General features: G+C 36.7%; 2 protein-coding genes across 3 annotated transcripts in view; both read right to left on the reverse strand.

Annotated features, from left to right (window-relative positions):
• The window catches only part of nox5 (NADPH oxidase, EF-hand calcium binding domain 5), a 175,010-nt gene that overhangs the window by 104,112 nt on the left and 44,985 nt on the right, over positions 1-25,913 (reverse strand). The gene's annotated exons all lie outside the window — the stretch shown is intronic.
• Positions 2,070-25,848, reverse strand: dhtkd1 (dehydrogenase E1 and transketolase domain containing 1). Of its 2 annotated transcripts, none has more exons than XR_015525706.1 (17): positions 25,569-25,848; positions 25,232-25,384; positions 23,651-23,862; positions 20,799-20,993; positions 18,487-18,756; positions 18,196-18,367; positions 16,479-16,677; positions 16,017-16,329; positions 14,084-14,168; positions 12,175-12,314; positions 9,281-9,530; positions 8,802-9,231; positions 8,566-8,730; positions 8,393-8,475; positions 7,577-7,746; positions 6,673-6,758; positions 2,070-3,127 (listed from the first exon to the last, which is right to left on the reverse strand). XR_015525706.1 is itself a non-coding variant. In NM_001008619.1 (17 exon segments), coding segments are annotated over 17 exon segments (2,778 nt in total). In that variant the 5' UTR covers positions 25,744-25,836; the 3' UTR covers positions 2,399-3,025.

A 25,913-nucleotide genomic window follows, 5' to 3' on the forward strand; every position in this document is an offset into this window, starting at 1 on the left:
GACAATTTAGCCTACCCAATTCACCTGTACCGCATGTCTTTGGACTGTGGGGGAAACCGGAGGAAACCCGGAGGAAACCCACGCGAATGCAGGGAGAACATGCAAACTCCACACAGAAAAGCCAACTGAGCCGAGGTTCGAACCAGCAACCTTCTTGCTGTGAGGCAACAGCACTACCTACTGCGCCACTGCCTCGCATTTTATTTATATATATATATATATATATATATATATATATATATATATATATATATATATATATACATATATATATATATATATATATTAGGGTTGTAACAATATACCGGTATGACGGTTTACCACGATTTGAACGTGCACGATTATCATACCATGAACAATTGCATATCAACGGTTTTAACCCTTAAAGACCGAGACAGCCGCCAGCGGCTAAAAATAAGTATTGCTCTTAAATGTTTAATAACTTTTGATCCGCTGATCCGATTCATACAATTCAAAGATTGGAATAAAGAAGAGAATCTCAGCTTTCCAGTGCTGTATTACATAACATTCGCGGAGGCTCATTCAGAGGCTCCGGAATCAGTGCGGTTACGTCATCAACATTTGACAACGCTGATTTGACAAAGAAACGCTCGTCACTGTGTCTCCGGACAAATCAGACATGATACATTGATGCATTGTCCCTCCTCCATGCCCAGATTGGTTCAAACTCGCTATATCACAACCAATAAGCATAGGTTTCGCTTTTGTTTGTGGACCAAGCTTTTTGAACAACACGGAATGAGAGAAAGGCATACATTTATGCGCGGCTAAATAAAACGCAAAAAAAAAAAGTTTTTCATGAAATAATTCTCATACTAAGTACTTTTGCATGCACAGCAGCACAGAAACATGACAAAACAGTGACACAGCAAAGACGAACTGCTGCTCTTGCTGTTTTCAAAAGACGCAAATGAAGATGCAGCTGTTTGTCTGCATTGCAGACAACCATATCCAAATCCATATCGATAGACAACCATATCCATGCTGGCACATAAAACCTAAGGATGTTCCATATTGAATCTAGTTTCGTTATGTAACTATTTATAGTATAGTAAATATTTATATCTATTTTTTACTGAGGATTTGCACCATGTTTATTTGGACTTTGACACATTATTTATTATTTTCTTATTTTTATTTGTTCATTGTAAGTGGTGTTGTTTATAGTAACTAAAAATATATTATTTGGAAAAAGTCAAATTTGCTTCACTGTTCTATTATTTTGTAACATTTGTAACATACCGTATACCGCGAAACCGTCAAACCGTGGTATTGTTTTAGACGATTATCATACCGTGAAAAATTCATACCGTTACAGCCCTAATATATATATATATATATATATATATATATATATATATATATATATATAGCCTAGTTGTGAAATGTTATTGCACTATAAAATAATAATCGTTCAAAAGTAGTTGCTAATGTAACTTATTTATTCCATTAATTTATTCCAGCAAGTTTAATAATGAATTTACAGCTTTATTACACCAGTTTTCAGTCACATGATCCTTCAGAGATCACTCTAATATTAATTATAATTGTTATTATTATTATTAATAAAATTATAATTGTTAATTGTAATAGTAATAAAAGCAATAATGACTGGAGTAAAAATTTCATTTAAAACTACATACAATAAGAAAGCAGTTAATTAAAATTATAATACATATTTTTACATTTAATAAATGCCGCCTTTATGAACAGAATATTTTTTGTTTAAAAAAAAAACATAAAAAAAAAACTGACCCCAAACTTTTGACCAGTAGTGTGCATGTATTCCTGCACATTATTGCATTGTATTTATTTAGTAATTTAGTTAATCATTTCAGGTCATCCCATTCAATTTTACAAACATTTTCAATTTTACAAACATATATCAATCACTTCTAAAATGTAATTTATACATTTGAAAAATTCATTTTTTTTATTAACATGTTTAGTTAAAATTAAAAAATGAATTTAAAAATGTATTAAATTACTCTTAGAAAAATGTATTTCTAAAACTTTCCATGAAAACAATGAATATGATTTTACACAGATAATTTTACAAATACAGTTTTATTGTTTTCGTCTCTCCGTAAATCAGTAAATAATGAAAAAGCTAAATAACTTCAAAACTGATCTGTGGATGTTTTTCCTGGTATTCCGTTCCTTTGATTAATATTCATGATCACAGGTAAACATCAATCCTGAAGACAGACAGACCAACGTTTATTTTTTAACATGTGCTTTACAATATGAGAATGTTGATAGCAAAAGATCAACCTTTTCTCATTTTGATCGTTTTATTTTCAGAACCAGCTCTCAAGCACAAAGTACCAGTTTCATTCCACTGAAAACAATGCATATAATCCAAAAACAGAAGAGATTTAAAGATTTGGATGGGTTTATGATGGGCATGTTAAAAAAAACACATGTAAACCATTCAGCAACTTTGCGAGCAAAATTAGATTTCATCATGTTCAGCTCTAAAATTCTTGCAAGTAATACTTTTCACATTGAAATACATTCATCTGATAAATGTAATAAAAATCTGTTTAAGTTCACATGAACATGATCCTGACCCACTATCAGTTCACATTGAAATACTCAATTTAATGCTACGGTAATAATGTCTATTATTTATTTTCCTCCCAACAGTCTCCTGTAAATATATCAAACTTCAAAAAGTGCTTCAAGAAATTAACCACACAATACTCAAACAGCCTCCTCTTTTAAAATATCATCTCTATACAATCACTAATCATGTATACCCACAGAAAAGCATCCAAAATATCAATTATGATACCTTAAAAACTATATACTGATAACAAACCCCTTCAGGATGCCAGTAATAAACGTTCAGTTAACAGACGCTCCCTTATAAGCAAGGGAATAAGAGTCAAACCTGTCAAACCTGCCGCTGTGTAGTGCTCTGACAGCAAACGTCAGGCTGTGTTTGTAGACGGCGTGCAATAGCAGACGGCCATTTGTTGAAGTTTACAGTTGTGCAGACTCAGGAGAAAGACGAAGTCAGGATGGCTTCATGCTGCTGATGGTGAAGCGTTCCGATGCCTACAGCCGGAGCGGGTAATGCGGGTCTGCTGACCAACCGCAACTGAAAATGACATCAGTAAATCAGATGAGTGTCATGAACTGAAGAGACATGGGCTGTATCTGAAATCACCGGCTATACCCTTATGTAGTGCACTATTCGAGGGAGCAGCCATTTTTAGTGGTCTCCAAAACCATAGTGGACACTATGAAGTGCACAACAATACAGAGTCTACCACTGCGTCCTAATTTGCATAATAATATTACAACCTAAAAGTATGTACTTTTTTTGAAGAAGAAGATATAGTACATCTGTTTAAGTGTGTAACACAGGAGTGTGCAAACATTGGCACGTACTACTTTCCTCATTAACAAACCATTAGGTTGCTTAATTAAATCCCCTGTCAATCATCTTGACACATCATCCACATCAGCTGGTGTGTGGTCTGGCGCAATATGGCTGCCGTCGCATCATCCAGGTGGATGCTACACAATTCATCAGCACATTAATCTGCCGTTCACGAGTCTTTCATGCAGAGAAATCTCCTCAGGACAGTAATTGTCAGGGCTTGACATTAACTTTTTTGATTGCCAGCCACTGTGGCTAGTAGTTTTCCAATGTTACTAGCCACTCACAATTTTCACTACCCACAATTTTATTGTTGGGAAAATATATTTTATATGCAGGCATGCTAAAATTACTTTATTTTGTGTTAAAATTTTGTGTTACGTCCACATGCCTCCTCGTTAGTTTACTTTTTCTGTGTGTTGTGACCTTGCATGTGGTCTGTGGTTTTTATAGTGTCGCATTGCACATTTCACAGGACTTTTTAGGGCTCAAGACTAAGGATTTAATGTTTTTTTTATCTGATTATTATTTCCTAAAACTACTTATTTACTTGCCACAAATAAAAAAATGCATCAAAACAAGTAAAATACAACATTTTATTCAACAAAAATGTTCTTAAAAAACAACTGACATTTAAAACATATTCTCATGCATCTAATGCAGAGTTCAGACTGCATGATTTCCAAAGTAGTCGTGTCACGGATGTTTTCACACTGCATGACTTTCTGGGCTTGGTTCAGTCACTGCAGTGTTTACACTGCAAGATGGATCGACGACAGGGGCTTTCACATTGCATGACTTTACAAGAGGAAGAATCGCCGACAACTTCATCCAAACTACGTCTCACAGCCAAAAACACGTGGTATATCATTTTTTAACAACTACACAATGAAAAATAAGCCTTTAATGGGGTAGAAATATACATATTTGCTCACCTGGGTTTGAAGGGAGTTAGGAATTTGTCCTCAACTTTCTTTTTTGACTTTCTGTATGACACGTCAAACAGACACGGGTGCTCCTGCCAAATTTACACTAGTTTTTCCTCTATTTCTTGGGTCCAAATAAACTGAAAGTGAACGCTTTTAACTTCTCTCCCAACCTCCTGCTGGCCTAGAGGTACACACACTAGTGAATGCCACTCTTTCATTAGCTGTAGGTAATCGCTGATGTTATTTTTAGTCAAAACTCATTTCACACGGCATGATTTGAATCGCCGACAGCTCCAGATATTTAGCATGCCAAATATCTCACAGGCATTGGGGACTCATCAGTGATTCTCTCAGATTGTATCTTTGATAGTTCACATTGTGTGATTGTCACTCGCGTGAACGAGCATCGATTTGCCTGTGATTTCAGGCATTTGTCTGCGATTTCTCAAAACCTGTCAGCAAATCAAAATCGAGGCTAAAATCATGCAGTCTGAACTCAGCATAGGACTACACACAGCAGTCTGTCCATGCTAAAGGTCCCAGATCACCAGCTAACTATAGATAAATGCAGTTAATCTCCTATTAGAACAATGTTAATCTCCTATTAGAACAATGTTATTGTGAAGGACGATAATTACTGGGGAAAATGATTGTAAGGTCACATTTGCGCACATATCGACACACGGTCCCAACCTAAAATTTGAATCTTTATTGACAAGGCAGCACTGACAATTTAATATATATATATATATATATATATATATATATATATATATATATATATATATATATATATATATATATATATATGCAATATGCAACCAGCCAAAGTGGCTAGTGGAGGTGTCAGTCTAAACTGCCACAGATGAAATCTACCCACATTTGGCGGGTTGGCAGGTATTAATGTCAAGCCCTGGTAATTATGCATTTAGTTAATTTAATATCCAAAGATATCTTTATACAAGTTTACATTGTTTTAGGAGATGAAATAGAACACAAAAAAAATGTGATTCAAATAATTTTCCAACTGACTAGATATTACTAGTCACTGGTTGATCTCGCATGTCCGCCATGTTTGTAGTTCGTTTACATTTTTTGTAGTTTTAATTGAATTCATGTCAATGTATTGTGGGCACTATTAGCAATTAGAGCACGGATCGTACTACACATCAAGTTTTTACTAGAAAAAGTAAACCACCCAGGAACTTTTCAACACACTACGGTTATGGACATACTAATTCTATTTACGAATACTATTTAGGTCAGACAGTATGTGAATTGGAACGCAGCATCTAACCTATGCACACTCAACAGCTAAAAAAAAAAAAACCCATAATGCTGTGTCCACTTCATATCAGACGCTGAACGCACAAATAAATCATGCGTAAATAGGCATGTGAACATTGAGTTTACTCGCTTTATTCGCGCATCAAATTCACTTAACAATAGACAAGGATTCGCATAATGGACAGGGCTTCTGTACGCCCGTAGACTCTAGCTTCATTGCTAAATGGCTAACATGGATTTTATTAGGAGAATAGCTGTGTTTATGTGCTTTATGAAGGCTAAGAAACATTGTATAATCATTCGGCGCCGAGTCCACTAGATCCATTCATAGGTGCACCCAGCTCTGTGAGTTCATCAACTACTCCAGAAACTATACCTGGATGATGGAAGCTTTCAGCAGTGCTACAGTCTGAGCCAGACCAGTTTGATGAGCTGTTGTCGGTGTCGGTAAGAGGATTTCCTCTCGGGACACCAACAACCGGCGCTACGTCATAATCAGTCCCCTACAAGAGCAAGCTTCTGATTGGTTAATGCGGAGCAAATGTCCGCTGAAGTTCAGATTTTCCAACTTGCCCGGTAAACGCTCAACTGGCACCACCTCATTCATGCGAATCTTGCTGAAGAATGTCTATTCACGTCTTTGCATTGACTTAACATTTACAATTACTTGCGCTTAACGCTTCATCCACGTCTGGTGTGAACGCAGCATTAGAATTCGCACGCTGAATGAATTTCTGGCTCTGACCACTAGATGGCATCCACAGCACAATCCAATTGGTGTAAGTTTCAAAAAATATACATGTAATGTTTCCATAAATGGTAGAAATCAAAGGTCTTTGTTTCATTACTAATAGACAGCTCGCTAAGTGTTAAATAACCATCACAGGGTCTGACTGGAAACCTTTAAGTAAACTATAGTAATGGACTAATGTAGAGAATAGTGAATGAGGGTATAGGGGGCGATTTCGGATACAGCAAGACAGTCTGAAGGGTGATTAAATCATTGGCTAAGGGCCTTCGTTAGCATGAGGTGGTAAAACTGACCTTGCAGGCTAACTGTTTTTCAAACCTCGGTGACACAAATGACCAGCAGCCCATGTTCTGTGGCTCCTCTTGACTCCAGATGAACTCTGAAATACAAAAGGGAGTGATGAGGAAGATATTTGCGCCACTTTTGTGCATTAATACATTTGGTTTTAATTGAATGTTAGCATTTTAGCTGTTAACATGTTCAAAAGTAAAAATAGAGAGAGTTCACCCAAAAGTGAAAATAGTGTACTTGTGTATAAAAACATTGGATTTTTATTGAATGTTAGCATTTTTAGCTGATAGCATGTTTAAAAGTAAAAATAGAGAGACTTCACCCAAAAGTGAACATTTAATTTTTATTGAATGTTAGCATTTTAGCTGTTAGCATGTTTAAAAGTAAAAATAGAAAGAGTTCACCCAAAAGTGAACATTTAATTTTTATTGAATGTTAGCATTTTAGCTGTTAGCATGTTTAAAAGTAAAAACAGAGAGAGTTCACCCAAAAGTGAACATTTAATTTTTATTGAATGTTAGCATGTTTAAAAGTAAAAATAGAGAGAGTTCACCCAAAAGTGAAAATAGTGTTATTGTGTATAAAAATATTGGATTTTTATTGAATGTTAGCATTTTAGCATGTTTAAAAGTAAAAATAGGGAGAGTTCACCCAAAAGTGAAAATAGTGTACTTGTGTATAAAAACATTAGATTTTTATTTCATGTTAGCATTTTAGCTGTTACCATGTTTGATAGTAATAACAGTGAGAGTTCAGGGAGAGATCTTATTTTTGAAATACGTTTATGAGTTCTTACAAAGTCCTTAAAAAGCTGCTTATGTCCACAATACCAATGTAAAAGAACTCTAATTAACGTAATGATTTGAGTGTGCCATGAATAAAAGATGTCCATATGAGCAAGCTCACCTTTGGCGTTTGTGTATTTATTTAGTTCCTGTTGCAGAGCTTCTGTGGGGAAAGGACACAGTTCCTCGACCCTGACTAGCGCTGTGTTTTTTTCCGCCTCAGGTATCGTCTCTCTGTGTTTCAGCAGGGCATAGTAATGTTTACCTGAGCAAAATAGAACCCGCTGCACACTGCAAAAATAAAGAGAGCGCAAACGATTTGGGTTACAGCATAAGAATAGTGCGGAGTGCTTTTTTATGTTAATAATTTAAAAGTTTGATGACAGTAAGGTTTATTTGTTTATATTTATTCGGCAGAAGAGCACTAAAGGGTCAGAAGTGACTGTATAAACATTAAAACTGTAAAATCGTACAACATTTTCAACGCTTATTATAATGATAATAATAACAAATAAAATGATAATCATTTCCCAGAGATGGGTTGCGGCTGGAAGGGCATCCGCTGCGTAAAAATGTGCTAGATAGGTTGGCGGTTTATTCCGCTGTGGCGACCCCGGATTAATAAAGGGACTAAGCCGACAAAAAAATGAATGGATGAAAATAATAATCAATTCCTAATTGGCAAATAAATTGTATTTCTGAGGATTATGAGCTGGAGTAATGGTGTAACAAATTCATCTTTGCATTACAGGAATAAATATGTTTAAATATACATTAAAATACCATTATATAATACAATATTATATTAAATTCTGCATTTATGAACAAATAAAGGCAGCTTCAGTCAGCATATCTTATTATATTATTATTTATTACAAACAATACAGTTAATAAAAAACTAAATTTAATAAAAAGTGAATAAAAGAAAGAAGGATACCTTGCAGGGTTCACAGAAGAATCACCAATAATCGGCTTAAAGGACGTTCCTGGTGCCATATCAGCCAAGCCTGACACTGCCCCCTAGTGGCAAACAGAGGACAATACGTCTAATTTAAAAGTTAAAGCAAAAACACAAGCATTTGATAGAGAGCGTTCACATCTGAAACGCACAGAAAAGCGCAGCAGAGTCTTGGGAGAGGCCACGATCAGCGGTTTCCGGAAGTTTCTGATCATCTGCCTCCTCAAAAGATGGAAGTATTGAGCTGGAAGTGTGGGATTCACCACCGCCATGTTGACCGTGTCCCCGTCCACACCTTCCTCTTTACTGTCGCAGAGCTGCAGGAGGATAAAACACAGTTAGAGAGATGATCAGAGATACCATGAGACAGAGTCCTGTTAGCACTCGCCTGTAAGAAGCGCTCGATTCGGCAAGATGAATGCTCAGGACCGGCCCCATCGTACCCGTGTGGCAGTAAAATGACCAGTCCACTCTGCAGGAGCCATTTAGCCTCACCTTAAAAAGCGAACAACAGGATCTAGGCTTTATGAATATATATATTTGACAAATGATCTGCACAATACACTGTAAATAGCAATTAGTTGACTTTACTTAAAAAAGTAAGTCTGAGTTAAATGATTAAGTAAACAAAGATTGTGCATAATTATAAAAATTGAGTTATAATAATAAGTTTACTCACTTTTTAAAAGTAAAGTCAAATAATCTCTTTAAAAGCAATGGGTTTACTAATTTTTTTAAGTAACTAATCACTTTTAAGTCAATGGGGTTTACTCACTTTAAGTAGAGTCAACTTGTTGCTTTTAAATCAATGGGGTTTACTCACTTTAAGTAGAGCCAACTTGTTGCTTTTAAATCAATGGGGTTTACTCACATTTTTTAAGTTAACTAATCACTTTTAAATTAACGGCTTTACTCACTTTTTAAGTAAAGTTAACTTGTTGCTTTTAAGTTAATGGATATACTCACCTCCAGAGAGGAAAGTATCAAATATAATCTGGGCACCGTTGAAGAAATCTCCAAACTGAGCCTCCCAGATGGGCAGCAGTCGAGGCTGAGCAATGCTCATCCCATACTCAAAACCCAGAACCGCTTCCTCAGAGAGAGCACTGTTACACACCTGCCAGAACACACACACACACACACAAACACAAACACACACACACACACACACACACACACACACACACACACACACACACACACACACACACACACACACACACACACACACACACACACACACACAAACACACACAAACACACACACACAGTTAAAGTCAAAATTATTAGATTTATGTTTAACAGAGCAAGGAAATGTTCACAGTACGTCTGATAATATTTTTTCTTCTGGAGAAAGTTGTATTTGTTTTATTTTGGCTACAATAAAAGCAGTTTTGAATTTTTTAAAACCAATTTAGGGTCAATATTATGAGCCCTTTTAAGGTCTATATTTTTTCGATCCTTTACTGAACAAACCATCGTTATACTATTGGCTCGTTTCCACTGACTGGTACAGTACAGTACGGTTCAGGTCGGTAACCTTTATCAGGCTTGCTTTTCCACTACCAAGGGTACCCTTATGGTGGGCGTGGTGAATAACAGAAAGTTTCAGTTGCATCATTCTCGCTTGAGGAAATGTCTACAATAAAGCTGCACAGGTCGTTCACATTTTATATGAGAAGCACTTCTCACCAAACAGATGCTTTACACACATAAATACTTGTGTATAAATGTTTATTACTAACTTTTCTATGAACATGAGTTGATTATAACTGCAGATCAATGACAGTGCGAAATAGCCTACTGTAACGTCTGCAATTATATTAAATAAATAAATGAACATATATGAACACATACAGCCCCTTACAGTCTCTGATATGTTACCAACTACTGAAAAACTACACACAGCAGACATTTCGTCCTTATTTAGGTTTAAAGCAACACAAAACATAGCCTAGAGTCAGTGAAAACCTCTCATCTGTGTCTGTAATCTTCAGCAGCACGTATAGCCTCTCTGTTAGAGAGTCATTTCATTCTTCCCAGTTCATATTAGTCCAAAAGGTGATGATAAAAATTAAAACAAGGCAGCTTGTTCACGTTTGCTGCAGGAATAACATGCTCCTTGGCTTCCCCTTTTTTCTGCGCTTTACTCTCGCGTTTGTCCCTTTCTTTCTGAATGTGTCATTCTCGCGTTTGTCAGCTTCTCACTGGATCGGGTTTCCAAAGCTTGTCTATAATCAGGTGCACGTTTTTATTATCAGCTCAAGAAGTTCAGATATAGACGTGCAGCGAGCGCAAGGAAGAAAGCGAAACCGCTCCCTCTTCAGACTGGCTATTAAAAAAACTACGAGGCACAGGGTAGATTCTGCTCTACTGCATGGTTTTATGGCTGTTCATCAAGACAACGACAATGTTTGTTTGAGCATGGATCGATCATGGGTCATTATTATATGTATATATAATTCCGCTGTAATCTCTCGCTGTGTATTTCAAACATGGCAGGTAGTTTGTTTTCATTCTGGCTTGTTGCGCAAGCGAATGACGTATCTCTGTAAACCAATAGCGTTCAGCTGCACTTCTAGCTCCGCCTTTTGGTAGCCTTTCTTGTGTTTGGGACCCTTTCGAAAGGGTGCCGAAAAAGTGGTACGGTACAGTTTGGTTCGGTACGCCTTTTGACAGTGGAAACGGCCTTAAAAGCATACCAAACCGAACCGTACCGTACCACTCAGTGGAAACGGGCCATACGACGTGCCTAATTACCCTAACTTGCCTTTTTAACCTAGTTAAACCTTTAAATGTCATTTTAAGCTGAATACTAGTATCTTAAAAGAATATTTAGTTCTTCACTATATTTATATAATAAACAAAGTATTATTTACTGTCATCATAGCAAGGATAAAATAAATAAGTTATTAGAAATGAGTTATTAAAACTATTATGTTAAGAAATGTGTTGAAAAATCTTCTTTTCTAAACATAAATTGGTAAATCAAATATACAGGGGGCTAATAACTCAGGAGGGCTAAAGATTCGGACTTCAACTGTATAAATTAAAAAAACTAGGCCAGGACGATTAATCGAAATGAATTCACAAATGAGATTGAAAGCTGCGACTGTCATGCACATCTTGTCAGGGAAGCATAGTTGTGCAAGTAGCAGTAAATATCCTCCTAAATGCCAGAGGGCGCTCTCATGCAAAACTCTAAACACATCACAAAGAAGAAACCCATAGCTTTGTATTATAAACAGAACATTTAAACACTCGAATTTAAACGCTGAACTAAAGTGAGGAAGTGAGTTTGGACTGAAAACACGTTATGTAAATGTGGTATTTTCACGTGGAGCATTTACTGCACAGTCATAGTTCACAGCTGTCAAAACGATTATCTCCATTTCGTCATCACCCGATTAAATTACTGACATAATGCGAATAAAAAAAAAAAAAAAATCACCTTTGATTAATCAGCAAGCCTTAAATAATAAGAAGATAAATTTATCAGTGTTGTTGCTAGCACGTTTTGGCCTAAAAGCCTTCCTTAGCGCATTAAAAACACATATCAAAGATATTTGAAAAATTATTTTTTTTTTAAAGGAAAAAATGAGGCAGCATTTCTAAAAAAAAAAAAAAAAAAAAAGTTTGTCAAAAGTAGTGCTGGAATCCCTTTCTTTTCTACCAAACAGCACATGCTAAAACGGCATAATATAGAAGTGATAAATGACAATATAAATGCAAATATGAGCATTTGTCCTTGACCGGTTTACCTCCAAGTGGCCCTTCTGTTCAGAGCTGATGTGATTGAGTGGGATGAACATGTCGTTGGTCTCCTGACACACAACCATAGCGTGGCGCTGACTGAACGTTCCCCGACCCACATCCTGACCACTGATACGGATATTAAACCCTGTAATAAATATATACAGAACACTGATGTTAATCTATGAATGTACACGGTCAATAGAATCAGAAATCAGAAAGAGCTTTATCGTCAGGTATGTTCACACTAGGGATGCCACGGTTCTCAATATTATATTGATCTGTACGGTACGACCTCCATGGTTCAATACATGTTTGTGAATTGTTTTCTCAGTTTTGCGTTTAAATAATTTATGTGCATTTTATATCTCCCCGAATTGACTGTGTGTGTCCCTAAATCCATGAGCTGAGATGAGGAAACTCCTCCCCACGAGTAAACATCCAATCACTATGCTATAAAGTAAAGGGGCGCTTGACCTTCACTCCACACTTTAACATTGCGAGCGGCGGTGAAGTGAGGTTAAGGCAACAGTACAAGGAAGTGCCGGCGAAGTGAGGCAACAGTACGAGAAAGCGCCGTTGTCTTTTTTCTCCCATGTGGCACAGACCCTTTATGGCTCATGTACGTGTAAGCAGGAACAAATCACATGGATTCCGATTCAGGCCTTGTTCATATGTGGTAATTTATCCGATATGAATCAGATCTGTGCCTTCGTGTCTGCAGTGTGAGCAGGTCAATCGGATTTTCACCTGTCAATGCGAGTCGCGCATCATTAAAAATCATAGCGAATGACGTCAAGTCTGACACTTTCAGAACAGGCTTCAGCAGAGTCCAAACCCTAAATGTCATACACGAGGACTTAAAGAGCTTTCATATTGTCATTTAGCACAGGTATTTAAGCATGTTAACGAGAGCGAAAAAGCGCAAAGTCCGCCACGAAACCAATATAAACTAATATAAAACTAGTGCATAGCTACATCACAAGCATAAATTACGCAATAGACATTACATTAATATGCCTAAAGGTTTAAAAAAGCCTAGATCAGTGGTTCTCAAACTTTTTTCATCAAGTACCACCTTCAAAAAAATAGTCTCTCCAAGTACCACCAAAATGAGCAGTATTGAAATACAGTAGGCCCAGTAAAGCAGCTACAACTGCACTGTTAAAAAAACGTGGCAGATTACCTCAGAAATATAGGCTATATGTCATATATGGCATATTATATACATCATTTTTGATAAATTTTGAAATATATGTAGCATGTACATGACATATTTTCTTCCTCCGCGTACCACTAGTGGGAAGCCCGCGTACCACTAGTGGTACACGTACCACAGTTTGAGAACCACTGGCCTAGATATCAGAAGAAGGTGGACAAATGGGAACCTTTCTGTCATATACTAAAGTAAAACAGCTTGTCTAAGATTACATACAGGAATAGAGAAAAGAGCACTCTTTAATTATCAGCTGTTAGTCAGCGCCCGGTCTTTTTTTTCCTGGTCATTGCGCCTTTGCCGTGTGCTGTTTAAATGCAGACGATCGCAAACGAGTCACTTTTAAAAGATGATGTAAGCAGGTCAGCAAAAAATAAATAAATAAATCGGATACAGTCACAAAATCGGAATTGACTATCAAGATCTGCAGTGTAAATGCAGACTGGGAGGCTTTCCTAACACCACCTGCTTTTGGTGGTGTTTTTGTCTTGGAATCTAGATGTTATGCTAATACTTTCTGTGGGTTGATGTATTAGCATTTTCTAGGTTAATGAATAATAATGTAAACGGTAGTTTATTGTAAATTTTAATTAGTCGCTATTGTATTTTTAATAGTAAAGTAATGTTAACCACTCTGGTATTTTTTAATGTTACATTTTATTTTTTGGACAATTACATGAAAGAAACAATGAACACTTTACCCTGGCATAGCAATGTGCCAAACGCCAGAGCCTCCGCTGTGGACCAGTCCAATTTTGTGCCCTCTTCTAGTTTCTGCAGACGTGCCTGTAAAGGAGCAAGACAATTATTTAGACATTTTTATGTATACCATATCTTTACGTTTTTTCAAGGTTTTACAATAAATCAAACCACAAAACGTGCCCCAGACAGGTTTAGAGAAAAATAAAAATTAATTAATAATCATTATTTAAAAAATTAAAATACATAAAAATACAAAATAATCCTAATCAAACACCAATTCACATTTCACAACTTCAGACTTCAAAAGCTTCTTCAATATCTTAATTTTTCACATATCACAAAATTCAGCGGACTTTTTCCTTATTATATATGTGAGCTTTTCAAGAGCCAAACATGTTATAGGGCAGGGGTCTCAAACTCAATTTACCTGGGGGCCGCAGGAGGCAAAGTCTGGGTGAGGCTGGGCCGCATAAGGGATTTCACACAAAAAAAGTCCTCAAATGTCATTATTAACAGTTTTAATTATTTCTTCTGAACATGAAGTGTCCTGAACATTAATAGAACATTGAGGGAAGATTATGAACAGTTCTTCTGAACATGGCATCTTTTGCCTACTCCTTGCTGCCAGAGACTTGACAGCGCTTCTTCTCACAAATCTGAACCACATTTGGCTTTAGAGCGGAAGCAGTTGAGACCCTCAGTATGGCTTGAAGATGATCATCATTAAGTCTAGACCTGTACTTTGACTTATTGAAGTCCTGGGGAAAAAAGTGGGGGAACTCACTCAAAACTTCCATTCCCTCACCTAAAAAAAGGCGTATATATGTATAAATAAAACACCCCCACCCCACTCCAGTCACATCAGTCTGTACCAGTCTGTATCTACATATAATATCAATATATATAAGATGCAGGGCAGGCACGTGCACACATAGGGCTCAACCTGTGCAGAGCACATGCCCTTTTTAGTCTTGCATAGAAAGCGCCCTTCCAAAGTGATCAAAAGTGCCCCCGCGACATGACACACCCTCGGTCCCGCCCTTCAGTAGGCGCGCGATAACACCGCTCTTGAGTATGCGCACGACAACACAGCTGATCAGAACGCGCGCGACAACACGGCGGGCGGGGAATGCCAGTGACCGCTGTGTACGGATAGAATCAGCGGAGCGGGGAGCGCTCTCTCTCCCTGCTCCGCTGATTCTGTAAGTGTACAGGGGTCGGCGCGTGCCACAAAATATTGCACTGAGGGCCGCAAATGGCCCGCGAGTTTGAGACCCCTGTTATAGGGTTTCTCAACCAAAATCCAACGGAGGGGTGATTAACATTTTTCCAACATACATCAATACAACGTCTTGCTTGTATTAACCATAAATCAATCCATTTTCTCTCTTTAGTAGACAAAGCACAACTGTCTTCATACATATTCAATTATTTATACATTTTAAAATCAATCAAAATTCTCCAGAAACAGCGTTCAAATAGCTTCTTTATGAAATAAATGCCTTATCTATTACATCCAATCAGCTCAAATTAGAAAAAACAATCCACACTCACTTTTTTCTTGTTTAATATTCCATTTCTTGTCACAATACAAAAATAAAATGGTCACACTTCTGGTTTATGTGGACTTTAAACTGCATGTCCAACCACTAGAGGGTGATAAAAGCCTTTTGTGATGGGTTGCTTGCAAGTCGGATTACTGTCTTGCCGTGCGAACAACGCATAATATGTGACGCATTTGTCGCAATCGTGCAGAATTGGCGAATGTTGGCGAATCAAAAAGGAGAAAACAGTGTGCACACTGACTTATGATATTTAGACTCTGTCCAGAGATTTCAGAAATGTTTGGTTTCAGTCACCAACTACTGCCTTACTACAGGATCTTAAAATTGTCAACAAGAGCCCAAAATGAGGTCCAGGATGGATTTTTACCTGCACGTGTGTCTTCCTCAGGTGACTGTGCAGAATGATCTCCTCAGGTATGTCCACTGATTTGGCTCCAACAAACTGCAGCAGGGGCTGTGCAACGCCAGTGTCCCAGCACGAGACTCTATTCTGGGGCTCCACCAGGTCTCCCCAGCGGCCCTGCAGGTTTGTGGGTGGAGGGCTGTAGAGGGTCATGTTAGTCAGCTGGTTGTTGAGCGTAGCGTAGTAGCTGGTCTTGATCTGACTGCGCTCCTCGTCTGTCATCAGACCCTCAGAGATCAGCTGGTCAGCATAGGAATCTGGGATGCTTTTTCTTGACCTTGATAGGAGGAAAATTACACTAGTAGGCGTACGCACAATTTTGTGTTCTTACTAAAGTGTTTACATGGAATGGGTGTAAAAAAGTGGCTAGCATTTTAGCATTAAGCTACAAGATGAGGGTTTTTGAAAGTTGTGAGCTGCACATACCGTATTATTTTATACATTGCAGGGTTTGTGAAAAAGGGTTCGTCCAGCTCATTGTGGCCCCACTGCCGGTAACAAAGCAGATCGACAATGACGTCTTTTCTGAAGCGTCGCTGGTACTCCACCGCCAGCCGGGTCGCTCTGAGGACTTCTTCAGCATCATCGCCGTTCACATGGATTATTGCACATCCCACCATTTTACCTGAATGACACAAGATTCAGAATAGCAAGAAGTGTTGTTAGGGTGTGGAAAAAAAATTATGTTTACATTTTGTGTGTTGGAGAGTTTTAGTTGACTATAAACATAAACAGTGCTGTTGGTACTTTTGTTTAGTTAAAATATCATCTAAACTTTTAATAGATAAATTTGAATAATGGAAGTTTTTACCCCTAAAAGCATTTTGTCATTTAAAAGAAATAAAAAGTTAAATATTTTATTTAAATTTTAATTTAACTATTAAAAAATAATAAAGTATAGCATTCCTTAAAAAATACAAAATGACAAAAGCAAAAGAATCTACAGACGTGAAATGAAAATAGGTTTTTACTTGTTTTTCTACATTGAATGATCAATATAATAATAATTTAAATTGAATTCATAAAAAAATTCATAATTGCAATAATACATTATAGCAGTATTACATACAATAAATCTTTAATAATTATTATTATAGTAATTATAGTAACATAATTATATAAAAATTACTTACATAATTTAATAATAATAATAATAATAATAAAGAAATTAACATAAATAAATAAATAAAATAAATAGAAAATAAATAAATAAAATCTCTAAACAACTTGACATTTGTGCAGAAAATATGATCAGCTATAGACTAAAAGTAGGACAAACTATTTTACCCATTTAATATAAATCACATAATACAACAATATTACATTAAATGAAAAAATTAATACATTTCAGTTTTTTAATAATCAAGCATTTAAAAAAATGTAAATAGTTGTAACAAAAAAAAAATAATAGTAATAATATTAAGTAAGTTTCAAATTAAAATCGCAATAATGTTTACCGGAGTCCATTTGATAGTCATTTCAAACTGTTTACAGCAGGGGCGCCCAAACCTTTGCTTTTGAAGGGCCAAAAACCAAACTTGATTGGGTTTTGGGCTGAAGGTACAAAATTGTCATAGGTAATTTTCCTAATTCATTTCAACATATTTAAAAATAAACAAAAAACATGACTTTAATTTTATTAACTAAAGTATTATTATTATTACTACATTTTATAATGAACTTATTACTATGAAAGCATAAACAATTCCATTTATAACACTATCAAGTTAAATGCTGAAAACATTAGTGAATCTGCTCCTGCCCTCTGCCTTGATTTTCTCACTGATGTCTTCTGAATCTGTCGAGCGACAATATGTTTATTTAAAAAAAATTAACATTTAATTAAAACTGTCAATGAGTTTTTTTAGCTTAACAATAAAACAAACAAACAAAAGGTTAAGTTAAAGTAGACAATCTCTTTTAAAGGCATTCTGTCCAACCCATCCCCATCATTCTCCCTCTCTTCACAGATAGGAAGGTGGGCAAATCAAAGGCTACTATGGGCCAGCTTTGGCCTGCAGGCCCTACTTTGGGGCATCTCTGGTTTACAGCATAAAAATAACAATTCCAAAAATAGGACCATTTGATTTACTTTACCATCAATGATCAATGATTAATATATAAATAAATAAAAATGACATACCAACATCACTACAGTAGAGAGATGATCTTCCCCTCTCAGAGGGAGTGGTGTAGCCCACTTGATTGTTCACAATGAGGTGGATGCTTCCACCCACTCTATAATGGGGGAGATTTGACAAGGTGAAGGTTTCCGGTACTATTCCTTGTCCTGAAAATGAAGCATCGCCATGAACCTGAACAGAACAGATAAAAAAAAAAACATATGTATTATGCATCAGCAAGGTCTGTAATGTTGCGTAAATTGTTCACAGAGAGGGTTACTCATCTGGAAAATAAAAACATTGCTGTGGACCTGCAGGCAGATGACTTTGTCTCCCGGTCGTGAATGAGGGTCAGTGGAGTAGTCGCCGTCCTGTTTGACCTGCTGTCGGCCTCGTGTTTTTCCCTGTGTCACAGGGTTGATGGCCTCCAGGTGGGAAGGATTGGGCAGCATTGTGACATGGAGAGGGTGTCCTGCCCCGAAGTCAAGCTCCACTGTAGACGTTAAATGGGACAAGACGTCTCCGATAGAGGGAGAGTGCTCCGGAAACTCACTGAGACCCCTCATCTTACGAAACATGAGCTGCAACAAACAACAACAAAGGATAGATAAGTTTTGTCAGTGCTTAAAGGGACAATTCAACCAAAAATAAAAAATCAGCCACTACTATTCCCTCTCCATGTGTTCAAAACCTACTTGGGTTTCTTTCTTCTGCTGAACACAACATAAGACTTTTTGAAGAATGCTATTACATGGCACACATTGATTTTCATAGTATTTTTTTCAGCTATGGAAGTGGGTGGTTGAGCATTCTTCAAAATATCTTCATTTGTGTTCAACATAAAGTCTGTGACATATCAAAACAAAGCTGTGAGTTCAAAGACACTTCAGGGAAACTTTAATAATGACTGCACACAATGAAAATTATAATAATCCACAGAACTTGCTGATACAAAACAAACAGTTATTTCCAGGACAATGAGTCTATTCATGTTAAATGAGGAGGTGGAGAGAGTGACTCAGAGGATTAGATGTAGAGGAAATAAGTGGTGAGAAAATATCAGGATATAGACATGGAATGACATTAAGTGAATAAGCGATGACAGAACTGACATTTTTCTTTTTTTTTTTTTTTTACAAATGGCACCTTCATTTTCATTAGAGTAGCTTTAAATAGTTAAATAAGTAAAATAAAAATCTCACAAGAAATTGTTTAAAGCAGGGGTGTCAAGCAACTGCTGCCCTGCACAGTTTGGTTCCAACCCTTGTCTAACACACTTACCTGTAGGTTTCATACCAGCCTGAAGGACTCAATTAGTTAGATCAGGGCTGTTTTATTAGAGTTGAAACTAAACTGTGCATAGCTGCGGCCCTCCATGACACATGTGGTTTAAAAGGAACACTCCAGTGTTTTTGGAAACAGAATTAAACAGTTGAGTTTGATAATTTTTTTAATTATCCTGCTGATCCACAGGTCTGGTAGCAACACTTTTAGCTTAGCTTAGCATAGATCATTGAAATGGATTGGACCATTAGCATGTTGTTCAAAAAATTAGTTAAAATAGTTTTCCTGTATAAAGCTTGAATCTTCTGTTTTTACATCATGTACTGGGACAGATAAAGCAAAAGTTGCTATTTTTTTTAACCAGAAATATTGCTAATGCTAATAGTCTAATCTGAGTCAATGATTTATGCTATGCTAAAAATAAAGTCGCAATTTTCTACATATTATGTTAATGGTCTAAACCGGTAATAGTGCTAATGCTAATGGTCTAATCTGAGTCAATGATTTATGCTATGCTAAAAAAAAGTCGCTATTTTCTACATATTATGTTAATGGTCTAAACCGGAAATAGTGCTAATGCTAATGGTCTAATCTGATTCAATGATTTATGCTAAGTTAAACTAAAAAAAGTGGCTATTTTTTTTAGATATTACGTTTATGGTCTAAACTGAAAATGGTGCTAATGGTCTAATCAGATTCAATTATTTATGCTAAGCTAAAACAAGTCACTATTTTCTAGATATTACTTTGATGGTCTAAACCAGAAATGGTGCTAATGCTAGTGGTCTAATCTGAGTCAATGATTTATGCTAAAAAAAGCTGTTTTTTTCTAGATATTGTGTTAATGGTCTAACCTGGAAATGGAGCTAATGGTCTAATCTGATTAAATGATTTATGCTAAGCTAAGCTAAATTCTTCCCAGAGATCGCCTGGTTCAAAAATAGTAAATCTGTTTACCTATAGGAGAGATGTAAAATGACTATTTCCAAAACAAGTAGAGTGTTTCTTTAATTTATCAATTTAAATATAACACTTTAGAAAGGAAACAAATGTTAAAAATATATATATTTTAATTCTCACTTCAATATCTTTATTTTCGTTCTTACATCTTATGTAACACTACATTTTAAAGATGTAGCATAACTAATATAATAACTTCAGTTAACTATATTTTAACAATCCTAAAACAGTTTCTTTTCAGGTTTAACTAAATGAATGTGTTTAAAGTGTGGACCAACAGCAGATTCTCCTAAACATATTTTAAACTGTAGTCAAACTGGTCCGTCTAGCTGATCATCTTTTATACATTAACCTGTGCCAGCAGTAATTATGTATTTACCTCAGGAGGAAACTGAAGAAGGCCGGTGAGCAGATTAAGGCGTCCGCGGTGAGGCATTCCCATGACCACATCCGTCACTCCACTGTATACTGAAGAGCGAAACAGCTCGTAGAAAAATCCCATCATGCTCTCTGCTCCCTCGCCTCCATACCGCTTCACAGTTGCAAACTTGGTGGCTAAAAAGTGGTCAAATTCCTTCAAGCAGAAAACAGGACAGGTACAATTGCTGATCCTGCCATGATCTTATAATGATTGACATGTTAGCAAAAATCTAACCGGCATCTTAAGGCTAAATGGTTCTCTTAGGATAATAATACAAACAATTACAAACGAACAAGAAGAAATTACAAAAAATGACAAGGTACATAAGGCAAAAAAGCCGAGCACAAAAAAGGAAAACTTAATCATACACATACTGAATATTCCTTATTAAAACTCCTTAATAATAATAAAATAAACTATTTATTTAAATAATAGTATGAAAATATCTATTTTACTCTCGCAATAGTAAATTGTAATTAAATGAATGTAAAATATTTAAATTATTATTTTGCAAAAGAAACAAAATAAAAGTAATATTATTAACACATATTTTACAAAACAATATTACAGTTACAAGATTAACATTCATTCCTGTCGTGTCTTCGGTTATTTGCTTTCAACTTTGAGATCCTCTTTACCATAGTTTGTTTTATGTAAATTAAAAATGTATATAATATAATAATAATAATATTATTATTATTATTATTCTCAAATGCATACCTAATCAGATATTTTACAGCTGTATATAATATAATATAATATAATATAATATAATATAATATAATATAATATAATATAATATAATATAATATAATATAATCTTTATTAGACACGCTGCTTGTTAACAAAATCTCTAATCGGTCAATCACATGGCAGCAAGATCAGGCATGTAGACATGATCAAGACGATCTGCTGCAGTTCAAACAGAGCATCAGAATATGGAAGAAAGGTGATTTAAGTGACTTTGATCGTGGCATGAATGTAGGTGCCAGATGGGCGGGTCTGATTATTTCAGAAACTGCTGATCTACTGGGATTTTCACACACAACCATCTCTAGGGTTCACAGAGAATGGTCTGAAAACGAGAAGAAAATATCCTGTGAGTGGCAGTTCTGTGGGCGCAAATGCCTTATTGATGCCAGACATCAGAGGAGAATGGCCAGACTGGTTCCAGCTGATAGGAAGGCAACAGTAACTCAAATAACCGTTACCTCGTTACAACTGAAGTAGGCAGAAGATCATCTATGAACGCACAACATGTCCAACCTTGAGGCAGATGGGCTACAGCAGCAGACGACCACACCGGATGCCACTTCTGTCAGCTAAGGCCTTGTTTACACTAGTGCGTTTTAGTGTTAAAACAGCATTTTAGATCAAAAACGATCCGCGTCCACACTAGAGTTTCTGAACCTATCTCCGTCCACACTACGCCACCAAAAACGTATATCACGTGACCATTCGTGCACTCTGGGCATGCGCGTTCTAGTATAAACAGAAAGCATGTGTCACGCTCGGCCTGTGGTTATGGTTAGTCAACAAACGCCGGTTGAACAATGAACGCGATGGCAAAGAAAGCCAGAGAGGTATTTTTGTGGACAGACGATGAGGTCGAGTTGTTACTAAACGTAACAAATGAATAACTGCACAATGGCGCCTAAAACAGACAATAGTGCAAACAACGCTCCCATTTCGGTGTCCATGTTGTTGTTTACAGTGAAGGCTGGTCAGCTGTCTTCGAGTAGCATTAAAGCCATGTGTGATAGTCACATGATAGGGGCTTGAGGAATAAGGGAAAGATACGCAATGACACAAAAGCCCCAATCAGGTAGCGAATCTAGCAGCCCCGCCTCTGTTTTCAGATGTCTCCGTTTTCCCCCATCCACACTGAGATGGAGCAGCAGTGTATTAGAATGAAAACAGCCTCTGCATTGTTTCCAAAACGCTCCGTTTTCAACGCTTGAAAACTCCGGCGTCGTGTGGACGGATGGCGGAACCGTAGCAAAACTTATGCGTTTTCAAACTAAAACACATTAGTCTAAATGGGGCCTAAGAACAGGAAACAGAGGCTACAATTTGCATATGCTCACCAAAATTGGACAATAGAAGATTAGAAAAACGTTGAGAATTTGACGTCAAAAACATGAAAGCATGGACCCATCCTGTCTTGTATCAATGGTTCAGGCTGCTACTGGTGGTGTAATGGAGTGGGGGATATTTTCTTAGCACTCTTTGGGCCCATTAGTACCAATTGAGCAGTATGTCAACACCACAGCCTACCCTAGTATTGTTGCTGACCATGTCTATCCCTTTATGACCACAGTGTACCCATCTTATGATGGCTACTTACAGCTGATTAACGCGCCATGTCATAAAGCCTAATAATTTCAGGCTATTTTCTTGAACTTGACTATGAATGCACTGTACTCAAATGGCCTCCACATTCACCAGATCTCAGTAAAATAGAGCACCTTTGGGATGTGGTGGAACAGGAGATTCAGATCATTGATGTGCAGCCGACAAATCTGCAGCAACTGCGTGATGCTATCAAATCCATATAGAACAAAGTCTCTGAGGAATATTTCCAGTACCTCGTTGAATCTATGCCACGAAGGATTAAGGCAGCTCTGAAGGCCAAATGGGGTCCAACCTGGTACTAGTAGGTGTACTATAAAGTGATCAGTATATAATATAATTTAATATAATATAATTTAATATAATATAATATAATATAATATAATATAATATAATATAATATAATATAATATAATATAATATAATATAATATAATAGTGTCTAAATGTTTGTCTTACCTGTGACTCGAGCATCAGTTTAGCCAGCATTCTCCTTTCCTCTGGAGAAAACGCCTCTTTTTTGAGCTCCTCAAAGCGGTCAGCGAACCATTCTCGTTCCTCTAAGGTCTGCAGCTGAGAGGTTTCCACTGAGATTCCCCCACAGTATGTGCTTTCCAGATACGCCACAACCTCTTCTGCAGTCGCCTCAGCTTTACCAAAGTGCCGCAACCCTGAAATAATGACAAACACAAAATTAAGCAGCAAAATGGACGAAACTATTAAATAATATTATCAAAAAATAATGGGAATAAAAATAGAAAAAACTAATCAACCTCAATGATTTTAAATAACTTAGGTTCTAAAAGGTATTTAAATTTGCCATTTACTTTAAATACAGATATTTAAATGTTTCGTGTTTGTTAATTATGCAAGCTCATGCAAGTAACATTCATTTATTACCACTGTAATATTGAAGTTGTAGGGGGGCCCGACCAATGCCAAAAAAAGCCTATATTACTCATATAGCTCTTTTATACATTTTTTATCATATGTTGTAAAATCTGTATATAACCGTTAAGATTTTAACTCTATAATTTTTATTCAAAACCAAGGTCCCAGATGAATAATGGAACATTTCTTACATTACTGCACATGCGTAAGTCAGTTTTGCAAACCTGACGACTTTTCAGACCCCCCTTAGAGCCAAATTTTTTTTAAAAAGTGATAGCGAACTGTTACTGGCGATTTTTAGAGATTCTTGTGTGTCCGTGTCCATGATGTTATATTTATATATTTGTTTTTTGTTATATATATATATATATATATGAGCAATATCACACGAGTAGCAGTGCGATATGGCTGTATATCGGCACTGGTGGGAGGCGTGCGATGGCATAAGGCCGCAGGCCGAGTGCCCCCACCAGTGCCGATATACAGCCATATCAAACTGCTACTCATGTGATATTGCGTCTAGCAACTCTTTGACGGCATAATTGTGTATATAAAAACAAAATCAAACATGGAGAGTCTCAAAAACCCTTTTGTATGAGGAACTACATTCTTCCACATTGGATTCAAATCATAAGCTGACAGTTAAACAGTTGTTAAAACAGTTAAAGGCATCTTTTAGACTTTAGATGTTTAGTGTCAGCTTTTTGCTGTGTGTGCGGAGTAATACACAAAGGGTAAAGAGGCTGTAGGAGTTGTGATATTGCAGAATTTGGCACGGCTTTCAGCCAATCAAATTTGAGAACCAGACAAAACTGTTGTTTGTGTATGTATATATATATATATATATATATATATATATATATATATATATATATATGTATATATATATATATATATATATATATATATATATATATATATATATATATATATATATATATATATATATATATATATACATACATGCAGTTTATTTTTTAAAAATGCTAGGGCCCCCAAATCACTAAGTCCGCCCATGTGTTCATGCTATACACATGCTCTGCAGTATCACTCATATAGAGTTTAACTGGTATCAAACATGGAACATTCCTACAGTCAGACGTAACATAACAATAAGCTCTATGAACCAGGAAACAGCACTGAGCTAACCGGTAGTGTTGAGGACTCCACGAACAGCTCCATTCAGCAGGCTTATCTCCGGTACACTCTCCAGCACGGGACTTTGTGGTAGTAAGGGGTTAATTTTAGCTACTTTGTGTCCATGTGCTCGATAGGCCTCCACCAGTCTCGCCAGTCCGTGATCTGTTTACACAAGACAGCAGCTTATAATACATTAACCCACTCTGTACATTAAAGCGATGCAGAAAAATAGCATCTTGTGTATATTTATGCTTGAAACGTTAGGAAGAAGCAAGCCAATAGCAACGTTGAGGTTTTGTGTCTCTAAAGCAAAACATTATAATACATAGAACATTCAAGTGAGTACCTCGGTTAAGAGCGGAGATCTGCGTTAACTCTGCCCGTCTTTCTGGACCGTCTCTCGGTCTGAAACCGTACACACCACGCTGAGTGTGGTATAAACTCGCTAAAAACGACCTCCTGGCACCAAAGGAGCGGTGCAAAAGCCGAGGGAGGTGTATAAGCATACTGCGCGCTGACATGACGTAAATAAATAAGGTAAACTTGGTTAAAGACGATGACAAGTTTCGCCGAAGAGCCACGCATCCTAGAGCGCAGCCATAATAAACGATAGCGGGGGGAGAATCGTTCTTGTGATTCGAATCTTCTCAGTGATTCGATTCACAAGTCCAAACGGATTTGTTCACCACAG

Source organism: Danio rerio, chromosome 25 (genome assembly GCF_052040795.2).
Source record: "Danio rerio strain M-AB ecotype USA chromosome 25, GRCz13ab, whole genome shotgun sequence".
Lineage (NCBI taxonomy): Eukaryota > Metazoa > Chordata > Actinopteri > Cypriniformes > Danionidae > Danio > Danio rerio.